This window comes from Amblyraja radiata, chromosome 6, assembly GCF_010909765.2.
Source record: "Amblyraja radiata isolate CabotCenter1 chromosome 6, sAmbRad1.1.pri, whole genome shotgun sequence".
Lineage (NCBI taxonomy): Eukaryota > Metazoa > Chordata > Chondrichthyes > Rajiformes > Rajidae > Amblyraja > Amblyraja radiata.
Window position 1 is genome coordinate 93,019,142 of NC_045961.1, and position 20,207 is coordinate 93,039,348.

A 20,207-nucleotide genomic window follows, 5' to 3' on the forward strand; every position below is an offset into this window, starting at 1 on the left:
TTCTATGTTCCGGCGATTATTTCAAAAAATTCAAAACCGGCCTCAACTAAAAATAGGTTGCCGTTTTTAAAATCGGTAATTTTTTAGTCGAAGCCGATTGCGATGCTAGTTGAAGGTGGTTACCGGAGGTTGTAGGTAGTGGAAGGTAAGACCTTTTTTTCACCCAGTTTTATTCCACCAGGGAGGTGGGGCGCAAGGTCTCCAGAGAGAGAAATGGTACTTCTAAAAGCTGGCAGAAAGTTGACAGAATAGTTAAGAATAGGGAAGACCATTTCAGAATGATGAAGAAATAAAGCAAGTGAGAGGTGGAGAGGGAATGTTTATCAATTTCTACATGTACCAAAGTAACCGAAACAAATGTTGACTGAACGATTGTTGGAGATAACATTTGAAAAGATGGCCATCATTTTTCATCGTAGTTCAAATATAAAAATTACTAGACTAAGTGGAACCTGTTGGGTCCCAGCTTCACACGGAAGGGCTGATCCCCCAACGCAATATTCCACCTCTCCACCAATTCTGTTGGTCAAGGGGGGAGGGGGGGGGGGCTTTCTGGAGCGCTAATATGGGTGTTGTGGGCTGAAGGGACTGGTTTCCAGAGGGCTAGTATGAACTTTGTGGGCCAAATGGATTATTGGGCTGGTGGCTCAGTCACTCAAGCCTGGTGTGCTGGCAGCTCGCTCACTCACGGCTGGTGGGCTGGCAGTTGACTCACGGCTATTCCTTGAAATTCCATTTCAAGCAGCGTGCAAGGCTACCAAATTCAAGTTCAGTTTCATGCCACTTCAAGCAGGATGCAAGGCCAACAAATTCAAGTGCAGTTTCATACCACTTCAAGCAGGGTGCAAGGCCACCAAATTCGTGCAGTTTCCTACCATTTCAAGCAGGGTGCAAGGCCACCAAATTCAAATGCAGTTTCATACCATTTCAAGCAGGGTGTAAGGCCACCAAAGACAGAGAGTCAAGACCTCTCCCTCCACCATCTAGCAGAGACTGAGCCATGCCCACACTTCTGGGTTTTATATTCCATCCCCCCCTCAATAGGGCAAACACCACTTTAGCATTTTCAAAGCAACCGACACTTTTGCATTTTCAAACTGCATTTTCAAACTGCATTTTCAAACGACATTAAGGGCACTCACAGTTTAGTAGACATATTTTCAGTGTTATTCACAGCTCGGACTGAGAGACGTGACCCTCTTGCTCCCCCATCTTGCAGAGACTGACTGAGGCACTCAACACTTCCGGGTTTTATAGTCTTTCCCCCCTCCCACCAGAAGGGTCGTGGCCTTCATGGCATGATTGACAGGAGAGAGAATCTCAACATTTTATAAACATTAATAAGTCTTTTATTTTTCATCAATGGGAAAAATCCTCTTGTCCTGCCCAGCGGAGGGGGACTCTTAATAAGATGGCCCAAAATCACAGCCATAAGTGGTAGCTTTTTTTCTAAAATCAATATGTAGTGCAAACAGGAAGTGGTCAAGATGAGACTTTTAGTAATATAGATGTTGTTGGACGAGGCAAGTAACTCAATTTAGTAATTGAGAGGAGATTAAACTGTTTGATTAGAGACCAATGTCTGATATCTGCTTCAACATTATTTAAAATACAACATGAGCTGGAATTGGATAGTTTTATCAATGGCAGGTTAACAAATATAACTGTTTTAACTATAGAAATACTATCATAACAAATAAAATATCGTTGAATTTGAGAGAATCATTTTTTACATATAAATATTTAGTTCACATATTTGGAAGTTAAAGGATTTTATAAATGACATCTCAATCTATTGTGTCACATGCTTTGGCTGAATTTTTGTCCTCATCTGCTCAGTGATAACTTGAAGAAGCAAGACATTATATAATCCATCTGTAGATTTAGAGTAGAGAGATACAGCGTGGAAACAGACCCTTCAGCACACCAAGTTTGCACCGACCAGAAATAACCCCGTACACTAGCACCATCCTACACACTAGGGGCAATTTACAATTTACAGAAGCCGATCAACCTACAAACTGGTATGTCTTTGGAGTGTGGGAGGAAACCTGAACACCCGGAGGAAACCCATGTGGTCACAGGAAGAACATACAAGCTCCATACAGGCAGTACCCAAAATCAGGATCAAACATGGGTCTTTGGCGCTGTAAGGCAGCAACTCTGCCACTGTGCCACCCCTGTTTTTCTTAAATATGGCGACATATTATTACCAAACATGCAATTTTCAAAGAAATTAAATCAACATAGGTCACAGTTGTTGGAATCCCATCACTCAAGATGTGTAAATGGAAACTAAGATCTTTTACTTGGTTTGCAGCGAGTTGAGGAAGATAAAAAATGAAACTTTCTTTCAAGATATGGTATTTTTCAAATCACATTGAGCTTATCTCAGGTGAGGGAATAAAAAGGGGATACCCTTCACCTGAGGTCATCTGTTGCCGGCCGTGATTTGTCCTGCCTCTTTTTGCTTCCATTTTGTTTCCTCCACTCCTACAATCAGTCTGACGAAGGTTCCCGACCCGAAACGTCACCTCTCCATTTTCTCCAGAGATGCTACCTGACCCGCTGTGTTACTCCACCATTTTGTGTCTACCTTTGATATAAAACAGCGTCTGCCGTTCTTTGTTATTAAGAGTTGAGTTTTGGGTCATTTGCACAAGCACAGTGAGATACTGTACATGGAAAGTGAAAATCTTGCTTGCAGCAGTATCACAGGTACTTGGAATGGTGCTAAGAACAGGAAACATTCCAATATTGATACATACAGCTTCCATCTAGATTTTGCTTCATGACAAGTGAGTTTATGCCTGCATTTCATACTCAAAAATACATTTTCAGAAAATGTAATTGCTTGCCGTTGGATAAATTGCGAGCAATTTGGAGTCCATTGCAGTGTTTGTAGCTGTGATAATAAATCTGAGCCGATGAAGCATTTCTAATCAAAGCACAGGCTTGTTTTGATCATTCATCATGGTAATATAAAATAGTTATTCAGCTCCATCAGTAGAGCATTGTCGCATTAAGGTTTAAAATTAGATCACCCATGCAGATGTGGAATAAACAAAATAAATCATGGATTGAGCTGACGGAACAGACTCTGTCAGATATGAACTAAAACTGAAATAGCATCGATAGCTTTGATCTCAGGGGTTGCAAGTTCATTCTGTCCCCTGTAGAGATTTGTGCTTCTATAGTATTTGTCCACTTCAGATGCTGTCGGCAAAAATATCTGTGTATTAATTCCACTCATCATATATCGCTCTTCCTTTTACATCATTGCTGTTTTTTTAGGAAACATTTTAGGAAAATTAATGTCTTCAACAGTGCAGTCAAATCATCAAAGGCTAGAGTCTGGGTCTCATCACTGCTCGAGTAGTACACACACACTGAATGACATCCAAGAGTGCAATTATGACGTTGATGCATATACACAGCTAATGGTACATTTGGCCACGACGGTATTCTCAGTATAAATACACAATGATTAAAAGGATGGTGCATTGGACAAGGAATCAAATAAACTAAATCTTTGTTCTTTGGCTCCCATACAGGCGTATGGTCACACTCACGGCGGTGTTTAATTTGTTAAGATTCTTCATTGTTATATTCTGCAAATTGGATAATCAACGGTGGAGGGTGAGTCCAGGGAACTCTTGCCAAATATTCACTGATTTAGCTTGGTTTAGAGATACAGCAAGGAAACAGGCCCTTCGGTCCACCAAGTTCGAGCCGACCAGCATATTAACACTATCCTACACATACTAGGGACATAGAAACATAGAAAATAGTCTCTTCGTGCTAACGGCAGGTACTTGGGAAGACTCGCTAATGGCAGGTAAGCACGGGAAGACTCGTGAAGATTTTTCTACATGATGAAAAATGTCCACGAGAGCCCCGAGTACTGACGAGCTCCCATTACCATAAATCTCCGAGTTCGAATCAGGGCAAACTCGGGAGAACTCTTGGAATGAACTCGTACCGTGGGACAGGGCTTTTAGTGTGCGGGGATCTCTGGTCGGCGCGGACTCGGTGGGCCGAAGAGCCTGTTTCCGCGCAGTATCTCTAAACTGAACTAAACAATTCACAACTCTTCAATCTACCTGTCTCACACCATCGACTCTAATCATTGGCCTTCGTTCCAACCATTTGCCTATCATAACCCCCCCTTGCCTGTGTTTGCCTGTTACCTGCCACACTTTGTCCTGCCCCTTAGAGTTCTTTCACCCTCTCCATAACAATCAGTCTGAAGAAGACTCCGTTCTGGAGCAGAAGAAGCTGTTCCTAAGACTGGTGGTATGGACCAGGTATTCCACACCTGGTAAGAGTTGCCTGTAGAAGCTACAGAAGCAGATACAACATGATATTTGGACAGATTATATAGATATGAATGGTTTAGAGAACTCTAGGTCAAATGCAAGGACTAGCCCACAGAGTTGTACAGAATGGAAACAGCCCACCCTTTCCATGTTGACCAAGGAGGCATATTAGGCTCGAACCATCTGCCTGCATTTGGCCACTAAACACTTCCTATCCATATATTTATCCAAATGTCTTTTAAAAGTCATATTTGAAAACACTTCTATAACTTCGTCTGGCAGCTCATTCAGATATGGACTATCCTATAAATGGAAAAACCTTCTTCAGACTGGAGTGCCATTTCTCCAGAGATGCTGCCTGACCCCTCTGAGTTACTCCAGCATTTTGGGTCTATCAGAGGTAATGGGTACCACCTTTTATGGCAAGAAATATCATTTTCAATAGTGTTACAGGGAAATAACTGGTGCGTGTTAACTATTATTATAAGGTCATAAGTGATAGGAGTAGAATTAAGCCATTCAGCTCATCAAGTGTACTCCGCCATTCAATCATGGCTGATCTATCTCTCCATCCTAACACCATTCTCCTGCATTCTCCCTATAACCCCTGACACCGGTACTAATCAATCACCAGTACAAATCTATCTATCGCAAGCTTAAAAATATCCACTGACTTGGCCTCCACAGCCTTCTGTGACAAAGACTTCCACAGATTCACCACCCTCTGACTAAAGAAATTTACCCTCTTCTCATTCCTAAAAGAACATCCTTTAATCCTGAGGCTTTTACCTCTAGTCCTAGACTCTCCCAATAGTCGAAACATCCTCTCCACATCCACTCTATCTAGGCCTTTCACTACTCGGTAAGTTTCAATGAGGTACCCCCTCATCCTTCTAAAATCTAGCAAGTAGATGTCTAGTGCCATCATATGCTCATCATACATTAACCCATTGGAGAAAAAATACTTTGCAATATTTTAAGTTTGAATTACTGTTCAGGATACAATGACATTTTCTGCAGTTGACCACACCTCTTAAAAAAATGAGATAAAGTATTAAACAAAATTGCAATGCACCACTTGGACAACAAAAACGCATATGTCAGGCTGTTATTCATCGATTACAGCTCGGCATTTAACACAATCATCCCCTCCAAACTGGTTACCAAACTCGCAGAACTGGGTCTCTGCGCATCCCTCTGCAATTGGATCCTCGACTTCCTCATTCACAGACCACAGTCTGTTCGTATTGGTGGAAATGTGTCAGCCTCGATAACAATCAGCATGGGAGCACCTCAAGGCTGCGTGCTCAGCCCCCTGCTGTACTCACTCTATACCCATGACTGCGTAGCCAATCACAGTGCGAACTCCATCATCAAGTTCGCTGACGACACCACTGTTGTGGGGCGTATCACTGATGGGGATGAGTCAGAGTATAGAAGAGAGATCGAGCAACTGTCCATATGGTGCCAGCGCAATAACCTGGCCCTCAACAGCAAAACCAAGGAACTGATTGTGGACTTTGGAAGGAGTAGGAGGGGGACCCACAGCCCCATTTATATCAACGGGTCGATGGCTGAAAGGATCAAGAGCTTCAGATTCCTGGGCGTGCACATCTCTGAAGACCTTTCCTGGTCCGAGAACACTAATGCAATTATCAAGAAAGCTCATCAGCGCCTCTACTTCCTGAGAAGATTACGGAGAGTCGGATTGTCAAGGAAGACTCTCTCTAACTTCTACAGGTGCACAGTAGAGAGCATGCTGACCGGTTGCATCGTGGCTTGGTTCGGCAATTTGAGCGCCCTGGAGAGGAAAAGACTACAAAAAGTAGTAAACACTGCCCAGTCCATCATCGACTCTGACCTTCCTTCTATCAAGGGGATTTATCGCAGTCGCTGCCTCAAAAAGGCTGGCAGTATCATCAAAGACCCACACTATCCTGGCCACACACTCATCTCCCTACTACCTTCAGGTAGAAGGTACAGGAGCCTGAAGACTGCAACAACCAGGTTCAGGAATAGCTACTTCCCCAAAGCCATCAGGCTGTTAAACCTGGCTTGGACAAAACTCTGATTATTAATAACCCATTTTCTGTTATTTGCACTTTATCAGTTTATTTATTCATGTGTGTATATATTTATATCATGGTATATGGACACACTTATCTGTTTTGTAGTAAATGCCTACTATGTTCTGTGTGCTGAAGCAAAGCAAGAATTTCATTGTCCTATACAGGGACACATGACAATAAACTCACTTGAACTTGAACTTTTCTTTCGCTGCTGGGTCCTACATGAAGGTGCATTATAAGATTCTATTTTAGCGGTCTGAGAAACGACTACTGGAGTTTTCAACAATACTTTATTCGAAAGCTCAAGTTGCTGCATACAGGTTTATCAGACACGTCTGCCCACATCGGTGGTCAGCGCTGAACTAACACGCGCAAAGGAAAAAACGCGCATAAACAACAGCCCCTCCCGAGTCACGTGGCCGCGGCTTCCGAACGCCGGGTTCGATACCTGCGTGTGCTAGCAGGCGCCGTTACAATATTCCTTTGTGACTAATATTTCAACCCTTTGCTTTAGATATTGATTGCCTTCAGATATAACAACAGCTGCTGAGGTAACCTGTTCCCAAATGGCTAATGTTAAGGGATGACATGATTCCCATTCCCACAGGTGGAATACCACAAAACTAGTCCCAGCTAAACATTTGTTATGCTGAAAGCGAACATGCCAAAGTCTTCTAATTAGAGCACATAGCCTCCCACTGCATGTGTCAGTTGGGTGATTAATAAACACACTGTGATTTTGAGAGCATTTTGTTTAATTGTGCAGTAAACCTCATCATCAAAGCTTGCTAATTATATACATTTCATATGTAAGGACCTGGGCAAATTTTTCAAAGACTCTGGCTTTCACATTTACCAAATTGCAGTGAGGTTGCTGTTTTTAGACCTAGTTTAATGACACAAAATAAAACACAGTGTGATTTTCAAATTCATTCGGAAAACATTTTACTTTTACATTTGCTAGGAAGCTTTTTCTTCATTTCTTATCAGAGTGAGAGGAACACATTTTTCCAGGTTCAGGGACAGCTACTTTTCAACAACCATCAGGTTCTTAAACTAAGGCGAACGACGAGGGCGGCCACGGTGGAGCAGCGGTAGTGTTGCTGCCAAACAGCGCTTGCAGTGCCTGAGACCCAGGTTCGATCCTGACGATGGGTGCAGACAAACTCCATACAGACAGTATGGAGTTTGTACCTTCTCCCCGTGACCTGCGTGGGTTTTCTCCGAGATCTTCGGTTTCCTGCCACACTCCAATGACGTACAGGTTTGTAGGTTAATCGGCTTGGTGTATGTGTAAATTGTCCCTAGTATGTGTAGGATAGTGTTCATGTGTGGGGATCGCTGGTGGGTTCGGACTCGGAGGGACAAATGGCCTGTTTCCGCGCTGTATTTCTAAACTAAAGAAAACTAAAAAGGAACTTGGACAATCTTAACGCTACCTCATCACAGAAGACTATGGACCATCTTATCCACTACCGTGGACAGGTTTTCTGTTTTTCACAAATGTCTTGTTTTTTTACACTTTTGTTTACTGCCTTGTAGCATTTACGTGTAATTTATGTATAATTTATACATTTATGTGTTGTCTTAATATATGTTCCTTGATGCTGCTGCTGCAAGCAAAATTTCCATTGTATCATACCTCATCATACTTGTGCATATGGCAATGAACCCAAGCTGAATGACTTGGCACAATGTCTCACAAGTTAGTGTCATTGCTTTCCCTCTCCAGTGTCCTGGGTTCGATGCTGTTGTACGGTGTCACCTGTATGGAGTTTGTATGTTGTCGCTGTGACCATGTGGGTTTTCTTCCATATCCCAAAGATATGATGGTAGTTTTACAGATTAACTGTAAATTATTCCTCAGTGCAGGTGGATGGCAAAACAAGAATGAAGAGAGGATGGAGGAGAGAGAGAGAGAGAAAAAGTGAAAGAGAGAAAGGGAGAGAGAGAAAGAGAGAGAGAGAGAGAAATTGAGAGTGAAATTTAGTAACAGGGAATTAAGGGAAATGGAATTGCACTGTTGGGAGAGGCATGGGCCGAATGGTCTATATCTGTTTTGTAATGTGTCTTAAGAGTGCTTAGCACAGCAGCAGTATAGAGTGTGAAAATCAATGATAACCTTCACAATATTTATTTATAATGTAATTATTTTTTAAAGAAAACATTGACAGGGTGATGTCTATCTGTCAATAGACAATAGGTGCAGGAGTAGGCCATTCGGCCCTTCAAGCCAGCACCGCCATTCACTGTGATCATGGCTGATCATCCACAATCGGTACCCCGTTCTTGCCTTCTCCCCATATCCCTTGACTCCACTATCTTTAAGAGTTCTATCTGACTCTCTCTGGAAAGCATCCAGAGAATTGGCCTCTACTGCCTTTTGAGGCAGAGAATTCCACAGATCCACAACTCTCTGGGTGAAAAGGTTTTTCCTCATCCCCGTTCTAAATGGCCTACCCCTTATTCTTAAACTGTGGCCCCTGGTTCTGGACACCCCAACATCAGGAACATGTTTCCTGCCTCCAGAGTGTCCAATCCCTTAATCTATATTACTAAAAGTCTGATCTTGACCGCTTTTGGCCCGCTGTGCTGCGATTTCCGAAAGAACGCCGTCACCTATGGCCGTCATTTTTGGCCACCTCGCTCAGAGCCCCCCTCCGCCTTCCGGGACCGGAGGATTTTTCCCATCGATGAAAAATCAGAGAGATATTAATGTTTTTACAAAATCTGCCATTCTCTCTGCTGCCCCTGCTGGAAGGAGGGGGAGGGACTATAAAATCAGGAAGTGCTGTGCCTCATTCAGTCTCTGCAAGATGGAGGAAGCCATCTCTCTGAGCTCTGAATAACACTGAACACATGTTTACTCAACTGTGAGTGCCCTTAATGTTGATTGAAAATGAAAATATGGTTGGTTTGAAGTAAAAAGGCACTGCCTGCAAATGGTTGTTTGTCTAAACTTGACAACTTCCTGTTTGCACTATATTGATTTTAGAATGCTACCACTTATGGCTGTGATTTTTGGCCTTCTTACTCAGTTCCCCTCCTCTCATCAGGTGCAGAGGATTCTTCCCATCAATGAAAAACAAAAGTGTTATTAGTGTTTAAAAAGTGTTGAGAATCTCTCTCCTGTCAATCACGCCATGAAGGCCACACCTTTTCCGGTGGGAGGGGGAGGGATTATAAAACCCGGAATGTGGGTGTGGCTCAGTCTCTGCATGATGGGGGAGGGAGAGGTCATGACTGTCTGAGCTGTGAATCAACTGAACACACTGAATGTCTACTGTGTGGTTTAATGGTGGTTTCACCCTGCTTGAAATAGTATGAAACTGCATTTGAATGTGGTGGCCTTGCACTAAATGGTATGAAACTGCATTTGTATGTGGTGTCGTTGCACCCTGCATGAAATGGTATGAAACTGCATTTGAATTTTGTGGCCTTGCACCATCCTTGAAATGGTATGAAACTGCACTTGAATTTGGTGGCCTTGCACCCTACTCGAAGAGGTAAGAAACTGCACTTGAATTTGGTGGCCGTGCACCCTGCTTGAAATGGTAGGAAAATGGATTTGAATTTGGTGGCCTAGCACTCTGCTTGAAATGGAATTTCAAGGAATAGCCGTGAGTCAACTGCCAGCCCACCAGCCGTGAGTGAGCTGCCAGCACATCAGGCTTGAGGGACTGAGCTGCCACCCCAAGAATCCATTTGGCCCACAATGTCCATACTAGCCCTCTGGAGACCAGTAGTCACTGCAGCCAACAACACCCATACCAGCTCTCCAGAAAGCCCCCCCCCCCCCCCCCCCCACTGGCCACCAATATTGGAATTGGTGGAGAGGTGGAATATTGCGTCGGAATATAACCCTAACCCCATGTTTTGTGACCTGGGCACAACTGGGTCCCAGGTCGGCTCGCCTGCCCCACACTCCAAAGAAATGCAGGTTTATAGGTTAAGCGCTTCGGTAAATTGTAAATTATCCCTAGTGTGTTGGATGGTACTAGTGTACGGGGTAATTGTTGGTTGGCGCGGACACGGTGGGCAAAGGATCTGCAGTTCCCAGGTCGCCCGCCTAGGTCGGCTCGGCAGTAGTTCCCAGGTCGCGTAAACTAATTGAACAAAAACACGCCTGCGGGCCGGATGATTTCGGGTAACGGTCCGGATCCGGCCCATGGGCCATAGGTTGCTGACCCCTGTCCCAGATGTTAGGCCTCATTGTGTCTCCCCCATGTTTTAAAAGCAATTTCTTCCCATGCGCGAGTCTTGCGGTTCCCCACTAGTCACTGCCTGCCATTCTGAAAGGGATCCGTTAATCCCTACTCTTTGTTTCCTGTCTGTCAACCAATTTTTTATCCGTCAGCACCCTATCCCCAATACCATGTGCTCTAATCTTGCCCACTTATCACCTATGTGGGACCTTATCAAATGCTTTCTGAAAGTCCAGGTATACTACATCCACTGGCTCTCCCCTGTCCATTTTCCTAGTTACATCCTCAAAAAATTCCAGAACACTAGTCAAGCATGATTTCCCCTTCGTAAATCCATGCTGACTCGGACCGATCCTGTTACTGCTATCCAAATGTGCGGCTATTTCATCTTTTATAATTGACTCCAGCATCTTCCCCACCATCGATGTCAGGCTAACTGGACTATAATTCCCTGTTTTCTCTCTCCCTCCTTTCTTAAAATGTCCCCAGACATTTTACTGCCCCATCCATTACCTGTTTTCTTTACTTTAGACTTTAGAGATACAGCGCGGAAACAGGCCCTTTGATTTACCGAGTCCATGCCGACCAGCTGATCACCCCGTACACTAACACTATCGGGACAATTTACAAATTCACAGAAGCCAATTAACCTACAAACCTGTACGACTTTGGAGTGTGGGAGGAAACCAGAACACCTGGAGCAAACCCAAGTGGTCACAGGGAGAACGTACACATTCCATACAGATGGCACACATAGTTATGATTAAACCTTGGTCTCTGTTGCTATAAGGCAGCAACTTTTCCACTGTGCCACTGTGCCGACCTTAGTGAGATATTGCTGACATGTATATCAGACTGTTACTACATTTGTGGCTGTATTTGATTATGTGAGTTAATTTTTCTAAATATATTGCATTTTTAGGCATTAAACTGAGGAATCACAGGTGAGAAATAATGGTATAAAAGCCATCTCTGTAACCTATTTAGATTTTGTATGTTTGGAAAGCTTACCTTTAAATTATGGCACGATTTAATTCCTCTCCAAGTTCAGTATTGTTCATTATGCAGTTAGTTATCTGTGGGATTGAATCTAACAGTTGTGCTTTGTTTTGGTAGGAACATTCATTCCGCAATGGGCTAATCAAAATCAGCTCGACACAATATTCCTTCATCAGTTGCTACATAAGAGAGGCTCAGGTGACCGATCGCACAATGTGAGTAGCATGATGGGCTGAGCGGCCTCAATCCGCGCTGTAAACTGGTGGGTGATGAAGTTTTATTGAGCTGATTCAGAAATGTAGGGTAGCACGATGGCGCAGTGGTAGAGTTGCTGTCTTACAGCGCCAGAGACTTGGGTTCCATCCTGACCACGGGTGCTGTCTGTATGGAGTTTGTACGTTCTCCCCGTGACTGCATGGATTTTCCCCGGGTGCTCCAGTTTCCTTCCACATTCCAAAGACGTACAGGTTTGTAGGTTACATTGGCTTGGTGTATGTGTAAATTGTCCCTAGTGTGTGTACGATAGTGTTAGTGTGCGGGGATCGCTGGTCGGTGTGGACTCGGTGGGCCGAAGGGCCTGTTTCCTCGCTGTATCTCAAAACTAAATTAAACTAATGGGAAAAGAAGGAGGGAAGCTGTTTGGGCAAAGTTAGCCAATGTCAAAGACTAGAGGGCATTGCTTTAAGGTGAGAGGGGCCAAGCTTAAAGGAGATGTGCGGGGAAAGTTTTCTTACACAGAGGATGGTAGGTGTCTGGAACACACTGCCAGAGATGGTGGTGGTGGAGGCAAATGACAGTTAAGAACAGAGAGTGGTGATTTTCACACAGAGGGCAGTGGAGGCTAAGTCACTGGATGGGTTTAAGAGAGAGTTAGATAGAGCTCTAGGGGCTAGTGGAGTCAAGGGATATGGGGAGAGTGGTGAATCTCTGTAATTCTCTGCCACAGAAGGTAGTTGAGGCCAGTTCATTGGCTATATTTAAGAGGGAGTTAGATGTGGCCCTTGTGGCTAAAGGGATCAGGGGGTATGGAGAGAAGGCAGGTACAGGATACTGAGTTGGATGATCAGCCATGATCATATCGAATGGCGGTGCAGGCTCGAAGGGCCGAATGGCCTACTCCTGCACCTATTTTCTATGTTTCAATGTTTCTAAACATTTTTTTTCTGCACCTTTATCTGAAATGGGCAACTGTTATTTTAAACAGTGTTGCTTAATTCTCAATCCAAAATCCCTCCCACAAGAGGAACACACTAATGGACCTGTCCCACTTTGGCGATTTTCCAGGTGACTGCCGGCGGGTGTCAAGTTGCCGACAGTCGCCTGAAAAACCGGCAACTGGAACGGCGACTGTCAGAGTGGGACACACACACATCACTTCCTTCACCAGCCTGTTATGCAGGTGGGGGACAGGGCAAGCGAGGGGAGCGCTGGCTGGGTGAAATTTACATGGTGCAAAGCCAAGGTGATACAGACACACACCGCGATGAGCAGGAACATTGGTGCTGTATTAAGATGGCTAGAGCAGAGTGTACAGTAAGTCCTTTAAAAGAGGGGCGAGAGGGGGGAGAAGTGCAGAGAGGGGGGAGAAGGAGTGGAGACAACTTTTAAGAAGCCAGAGATACACGGCTGTGAAGCTCGGCGCACATTTAACATTACCAGTCGGTTATCCTTGGTTCTGAAAACTACTGCTTACGTTTTTTTTTTCCCTATGAGTCAATGAAATTCACCGGTCAGCACCGGCTACAACCTATGAGAACCTACGTGAACCTTCAACCTGGCATCCCACTAGGACCTCTTGGCGACCCACCTACAGCACGAGAATTCTCGCTACTCTCCATGGCGGCTTCAATCTAGTCGCCGCTAATATTTCAACATGTTGAAAAATTTGCAGCGACCATAATGAGGCCCCGACTAGTTCCCAGAATGCGGGAGCTCCTCACGACCATCAAGGTGACTCCCCGGCAACCACCCGGCAACCACCCGGCAACCACCCGGCAACCACTCGGCAACCACTCGGCAACCACCCGGCAACCACCCGGCAACCACCCGGCAACCACCCGTGAACATGTGGCGATTACATAGTCTCCTGCAGTTGGCTAAAAAGTCGCCTAAGTGGGACAGGCCCATTAAGACCCACCTCGACAAGAACCCTTCGGATAATACACTTCAATCAAATTCCTTTCACTGTTCTAAACTCCAGCTGGGAACAAACGTAGTCTGTCCATCCATTGTCTCATCTGGCAACCAGACAAAGCCAAGGATTAATCTTCTAAACGTCCTCGGAGTTTCTTACAACATATTAACATACTCCTGTAAAGAAGGAAATCAAAAGTGCACCCAGTGGCCTCACAAATGTTTGAAGTATAAGCTTTCCACTTTTATATTCAATTCCTCTCACAATAGGCAATAACGTATGTGTTAGCTTTTCTAATTACTTGCATACCCTCTGACCAAAGACATTCCTCCTTTCTAGAGGTACGCCCTTTAAGTCTGAGGCTCTGGCCTCTGGTCCTAGACTCTCCCACCAGTGGAAACATTCTCTCTGCACATCCACTCTAAGCAGGCCGCACGGCTCTACTGTTCTATGTTCTATTCTGGTAATAAAAAGGGATATTTAATATTTAATATGCTGCATTATCAGTTTATTATATGGAGCATTATGAATATTTAATGAATTACAAATTGGGGCAGCACAGCGGCAGAGTTGCTGCCTTACAGTGCCAGAGACCTGGGTTTGATCCTGACTACAGGTGCTGCCTGCACAGAGTATGTACAATACATTCTCCCTGGGACTGTATGGGTTTACTCTTGAGTTTTTCCCGGGTGCTATGGGTTTTAATTATACAATCTTCCTGTGACTGCGTGGGTTTACTCTGGGTGCTCCGGTTTTCTCCCACAATCCAAGGACGTCCAGGTTTGTAGGTTAATTGGCTTTGGTAAATATGTAAATTGTCCCCAGTGTGTAGGGTAGTGCTAGTGCATAGGATGATCGCTGGCTGGCGAGGACTCATTGGGCCGAAATACCTATTTCCATGCTATAACTCTAAAGACTAAAGTCTAGAGGACAACTGGAATGGTGGAAACATAATTGCCTCCCTATCTTTGCCGCACAAAATGGTCATTCCACTATTACTTGCTCATCCTAATTTGAGGTCTCCTAATTTGAGGAAGGACATCCTTGTGATTGAGGCAGTGCAGCATAGGTTCACGAGATTGATCCCTGGGATGGCGGGACTGTCATATGAGGAAAGATTGAAAAGACTAGGCTTGTATTCACTGGAGTTTAGAAGAATGAGGGGGGATCTAATAGAAACATATAAAATTATAAAAGGACTGGACAAGCTAGATGCAGGAAAAATATTCCCAATGCTGGGCGCGTCCAGAACCAGGTGCCGTAGTCTTAGAATAAAGGGGAGGCCATGTAGGACTGAGGTGAGAAAAAACTTTTTCACCCAGAGAGTTGTGAATTTATGGAATTCCCTGCCACAGAGGGCAGTGGAGGCCAAATCTCTGGATTGATTTAAGAGAGAGTTAGACAGAGCTCTAAGGGCTAGTGGTATCAAGGGATATGGGGAGGAGGCAGGCACGGGTTTTTGGTTGGGGATGATCAGCCATGATCACAATGAATGGCGGTGCTGGCTCGAAGGGCCGAATGGCCTCCTCCTGCACCTATTTTCTATGTTTCTATATCCACACCATTTACAGCAACACCTGATCAAGACTTCTTCGATGACTCCTTACTTCTCGATTTCCACCACATAGAACGTCAAGGGGAGCGGATGAACGGAAAAGTCGTAAACTGCAAACTTCTTTCCAAATTACCATCCTGACTTGAAGCTTGATCCGCAGTGAATCAAAATCATGGAATCCCTTCGTGGAAGCTCATCAAGAGTTCAGAGTCTTTCCTTTGAACATCACATAGGACACTATCAAGGTGTCCCATTTTAGGCCAACATAAACATTACAATTCGTCAGTATAATCCCTGTGGTTGAATGCAATCGCTCACCACCTTCTGAAGCACCATTAGAGATGGCTCAAGCAGCATCTGTGGATGGAACAGAAATGTAGAAACCCTGGCTCAGACTTCAGTTACTTTGTTTCTTAAAATAATTTTTGTGCATGGAGTGTTTTAATGATGGGAAGGAATACAGGAAGGAGATTGAGAACCTTGTAACCTGGTGCCAAGACAAGACAACAACCTTTCCCTCAATGTCAGCAAGACAAAGGAGGTTGTGACCGTCTTCAGCAAGCGAAACAGTACACATACCCTGGTGTACATTGTCAGTGCCGAAGTAGAGATGGTCTCACCTCTTCTCCCCTCTCCCATCAGCCAAGATGTACAGAGTGTGAAAGTGCATACCTCCAGATTCAGGGACAGTTTGTTGCTAGCTGTTATCAGGCAACTGAACCAACTAGAGAGCAGTCTTGACCAACCATCAACCTCATTTGAGACACTCGGACAATCTTTAATCGGACTTTATCTTGCACTAAACATTATTCCCTTTATTCTATATCTGTGCACTGAATGATTTGATTGAATTCATGTATAGTCTTTCCACTGACTGGATAGTACGCAACAAAATATATTTTCACTGTACCTCAGTACACGTGAGAATAAACTAAGCTAAACTAAACTAAACTAATTATCACTTCATAGCTCTGAGGCTATTGAGGACCATACATGTTGGATGAGCCTGGAGTTAAAATTTCCTTTCCCCCGACTAGTCTGAAGAAGGGTCTCGACCCGAAACGTCACCCATTCCTTCATTCCAGCCTTTGCTGCCTGTCCCGCTGAGCTACTCCAGCATTTTGTGCCTATCTTTGGTTTAAAGCAGCATCTGCAGTTCCTTCCTACACAGTTCAAGTTTATGTTGGGATGCGGGTACCAGTTGGGGTGGCATGGTGGAGTAGCAGCAAGCACTGATGGCTCCGAGCTCCAGCAACCTGCACTTGATCCTGAATAACACAACTGCCTAATCACCCCTTTGGAGTCTGATCTAAATTTAGAGCCTTGGATTATTTCACAGCGGCTACACGCTCCCACCCTGTTTTATTGCATAGAGCAATTGGAGACCCACTTGACACGATCGAACAGCAGCAACGACCCAAGTGTATGCTGAAATTGTCCAACTTAATATTGCATTAGTGATGGTTTAGTTTAGTTTAGAGATACAGCATGGAAGCAGACGCTTTGGCCCACTGAGCCCACGCCAACCATTGATCACCCATACACTAGTTCGATACTAGACACTAGGGACAATTTACAGAAGCCAATTGACCTCCAAACCTTTATGTCTTTGGAATGTGGGAGGCAACTGGAGCACCCGGAGAAAACCCATGTAGTGACAGGGAGAATGTACAAACTCCGTACAGACAGTACCAGGATGGAACCCGGGTCTCTGGCGATGTAAGGCAGCAACTCTACCACTGCGTCTCTGTTTCGCCACTGCAAGGGTGCATTGGGGTACTGAGTTTTATGGAGAGTGAAAGCCCCTGTAGATTAACAAATGGCCAATTAAAAAAAAAAACAGTTTGCTTTGCTTCAAGTAAGAAAAGCTCATAGTAGCCACTATTGATGGACAATTGGAAGATATGCCTCAATATCCTTTTACGTAAATCCATTTAACAGCTCAGAACAGGCTTGCATAATGAGGAATAAACGCCCTGTCCCACTGTACGAGTTCCATCAAAGAGTTCTCCCGCGTTTTCCCTGATTCGAACTCGGAGATTTACGGTAATGGCCGCTCGTCGGTACTTGGGGCTCTCGTGGGCATTTTTCAACATGTTGAAAAATCTTCACGAGTCTTCCTGAGTTTACCGCATTTCTCGAGTACCTGACGTTAGCGTTACGAGCCGCTAAGAGACGTCCCCGAGCTCCGACGTACCCGCTACGTTCATTCTCCGTGCTTACGAGTTTGATTTTTTTTTTAACTCGGTAGAGCTCTTGAATGAATTCGTACAGTGGGACAGGGCCATTAGGAATCTATTACCATGCATGGATTAGGATAGTTTTCTGCTTGTTTGGAAGACGTTATTGTCATGTGTTACTGTAGGGACTAGTTAAATGCTTAGATTAGACCTCCTCCATCCTGAGGTGTTGTGGTTGGCAGGTCAACCAATGTTTGTTTGGTGTCTTGCTGAAAGAGAAATAGGTTTTGAATACTCAGCACTGAGCACGTTCTGCTTTCTCACAGTGGACAAATCCTTTCCATGAAAAAGGTGTGATTAATGAATGCCGATTTTAAAGTAGGTTACAATGAAGTTGCTCTCATTTTATATATATTGCAAAGCAAATTAAATGCATGTGTCAGAGGGTATGGGGAGAAGGCAGGAGAATGGGGTTAAGAAGGATAGACAGATCAGCCATGATTGAATGGCGGAGGAGACTTGATGGGCTGAATGGCCTAATTCTGCTCCTATCACATGTATCTAATAACCTTTCAAATGCCACTATCATATCCGTCTCCACCACTATACGTGGCAGTAAGTTCCAGGCATCCACCACTCTCTGGGTAAAAAAAACTAGCCCTGCTCATATACTTTAAACTTTACCCCTCTCCCTCTAGGCTTTGAAATTTCCACCCTGGGATAAAGGTTCTGATTGTCTACCCTATCTATGTCTCTCATCATTTTATTTATTTCTATGAGGTCCCCCTTCAATCCCCAGTGCTCAAGAGAAAACAATCCAAGTTTGTCCTCAGTCTGAAGAAGGGTCTCGACCCGAAACGTCGCCTATTCCTTCGCTCCATAGATGCTGCCTCACCCGCTGAGTTTCTCCAGCATTTCTTTCTACCTTCAAGTTTGTCATCCTCTCTTTGTAGCGAATACCTGCTAATCTAGGCAGTATTGGAGTCAAGGGAAACCCCTTGGCCTCATGTACACTACATCTCGGAGTCTTCAGGAACTCAGGATATCATTATTAAACATGTATAATAGTAATGACAACCGATTGAAATCAGTCAATAACTAACCTGAAGGTTGTCAATCATCCCTTTAGTTCAGTTTGGTTTAGTTTAGAGATACAGGCAGAGTGGAAACAGGCCCTTCGTCCCACTGAGTCCGCGCCGACCAGCGATCCCTGCACATCAACACTATCCCACACACACCAGGAACAATTTCACACTTTGATCAAGCGGATTAACCTACAAACATGTACATTTTTGGAGTGTGGGAGGAAACCGGAGCGCCCGGGGAAAATTCATGCAGGTAATGGGGAGAACGTACAAACTCCGTACAGACAGCACCCATGGTCAAGATCGAGCCTGGGTCTCTGGATCTGTAATGCCCCTGTCCCACTTAGGAAACCTGAACGGAAACCTCTGGAGACTTTGCGCCCCATCCAAGATTTCCGTGCGGTTCCCGGAGGTTGCCGGAGGTTGCAGGTAGTGGAAGCAGGTAGGGAGACTGACAAAAACCTCCGGGAACCGAACGGAAACCTTGGGTGGGGCGCAAAGTCTCCAGAGGTTTCCGTTCAGGTTTCCTAAGTGGGACAGGGGCATTAGGCAGCAGCTCTACCGCTGCGCTACTGTACCGGTGAAAGGAGCTTTTCCGTAAATGAAAGCATGTTCCCAAAATGTTCCTTCACTCCAGAGATGCTGCCTGACCTGCTGAGTTACTCCAGCATTTTGTGTTTATCTTCGGTGTAAACCAGCATCTGCAGTTCCTTTCTACACGTTCAGTCCTGCATGTTTAAGAGAAGGAATTGGCCAAAGTATTAACCTTAAAAATATCAGTGCTGATGTCCAATAAGTACTCGTGCATTGAACTCCGGATTTGAACGAATGTTGCCCACACAGTAACTAGAAATAAATACAAATTCTAGGATCTTGATTCTACCCAACTCAGCCGAACATTCATGAGAAAAAAATTACATGACCTTAAAAATGAAAGAGCAACAATAAATATTCTATCAAAGATCCTTAAGTTCCTAATGGATACTTTGAAATTAAAAATGAATTCTATAATTAAACCTTTATTGGAGTATGAATTGAGAATGAAAGCGTTTATTTTTCCTGAAGCAAAATTGAAGCATTTGTTACTACTCTCCCGTGTTAAGTCATTTTATTAATGTGTTCTGTTGGTCCTTCAGAAAACTTCTAATTGCAGTTAAAGAATGTGCATGTTATTTGCTTCAAGAAGATTATGCCTAATACTGAGGTGTTGTTCCCCATTTACCAACACCAAGCATTTCGCCCTAATGGTTCCTCTTTGTGGGAAGTGGAGTACTTCTAGACTGCTCGGGAACGTTGAGCTGAGTTTGATAATGTATTCCATTTTCAACAATATCAGAAATTATTTGAATAAAAATCTGGTATAGATTCACCAACCTGACCTTCTTACAATCAATAGTGGTCCATCCATCCCACAGTGGGTGTGTGTTAACCCCTAGATCTTGTTATTACTCAGGGCCTAGTCTCACACTGGGCATTTATAATTTTATATGTTTCTATAAGATTCCCCCTCATCCTGTATTCACTGGAGTTTAGAAGGATGAGGGGGTTTCTTATAGAAACATATAAAATTATAAATGGACTGGACAAGCTAGATGCAGGAAAAATGTTCCCAATGTTGGGTGAGTCCAGAACCAGGGGCCACAGTCTTAGAATAAAGGGGA

General features: G+C 44.2%; 1 protein-coding gene across 1 annotated transcript in view; it reads left to right on the plus strand.

The window, feature by feature from the left end:
- vwa3b (von Willebrand factor A domain containing 3B) overlaps nt 1-20,207 on the plus strand; it is a 184,255-nt gene that overhangs the window by 163,049 nt on the left and 999 nt on the right. The window contains exon 26 of the mRNA XM_033023449.1: nt 11,710-11,807. Within this exon, the coding sequence (XP_032879340.1) occupies nt 11,710-11,807 (98 nt within the window). The remainder of the gene's footprint in view (nt 1-11,709; nt 11,808-20,207) is intronic.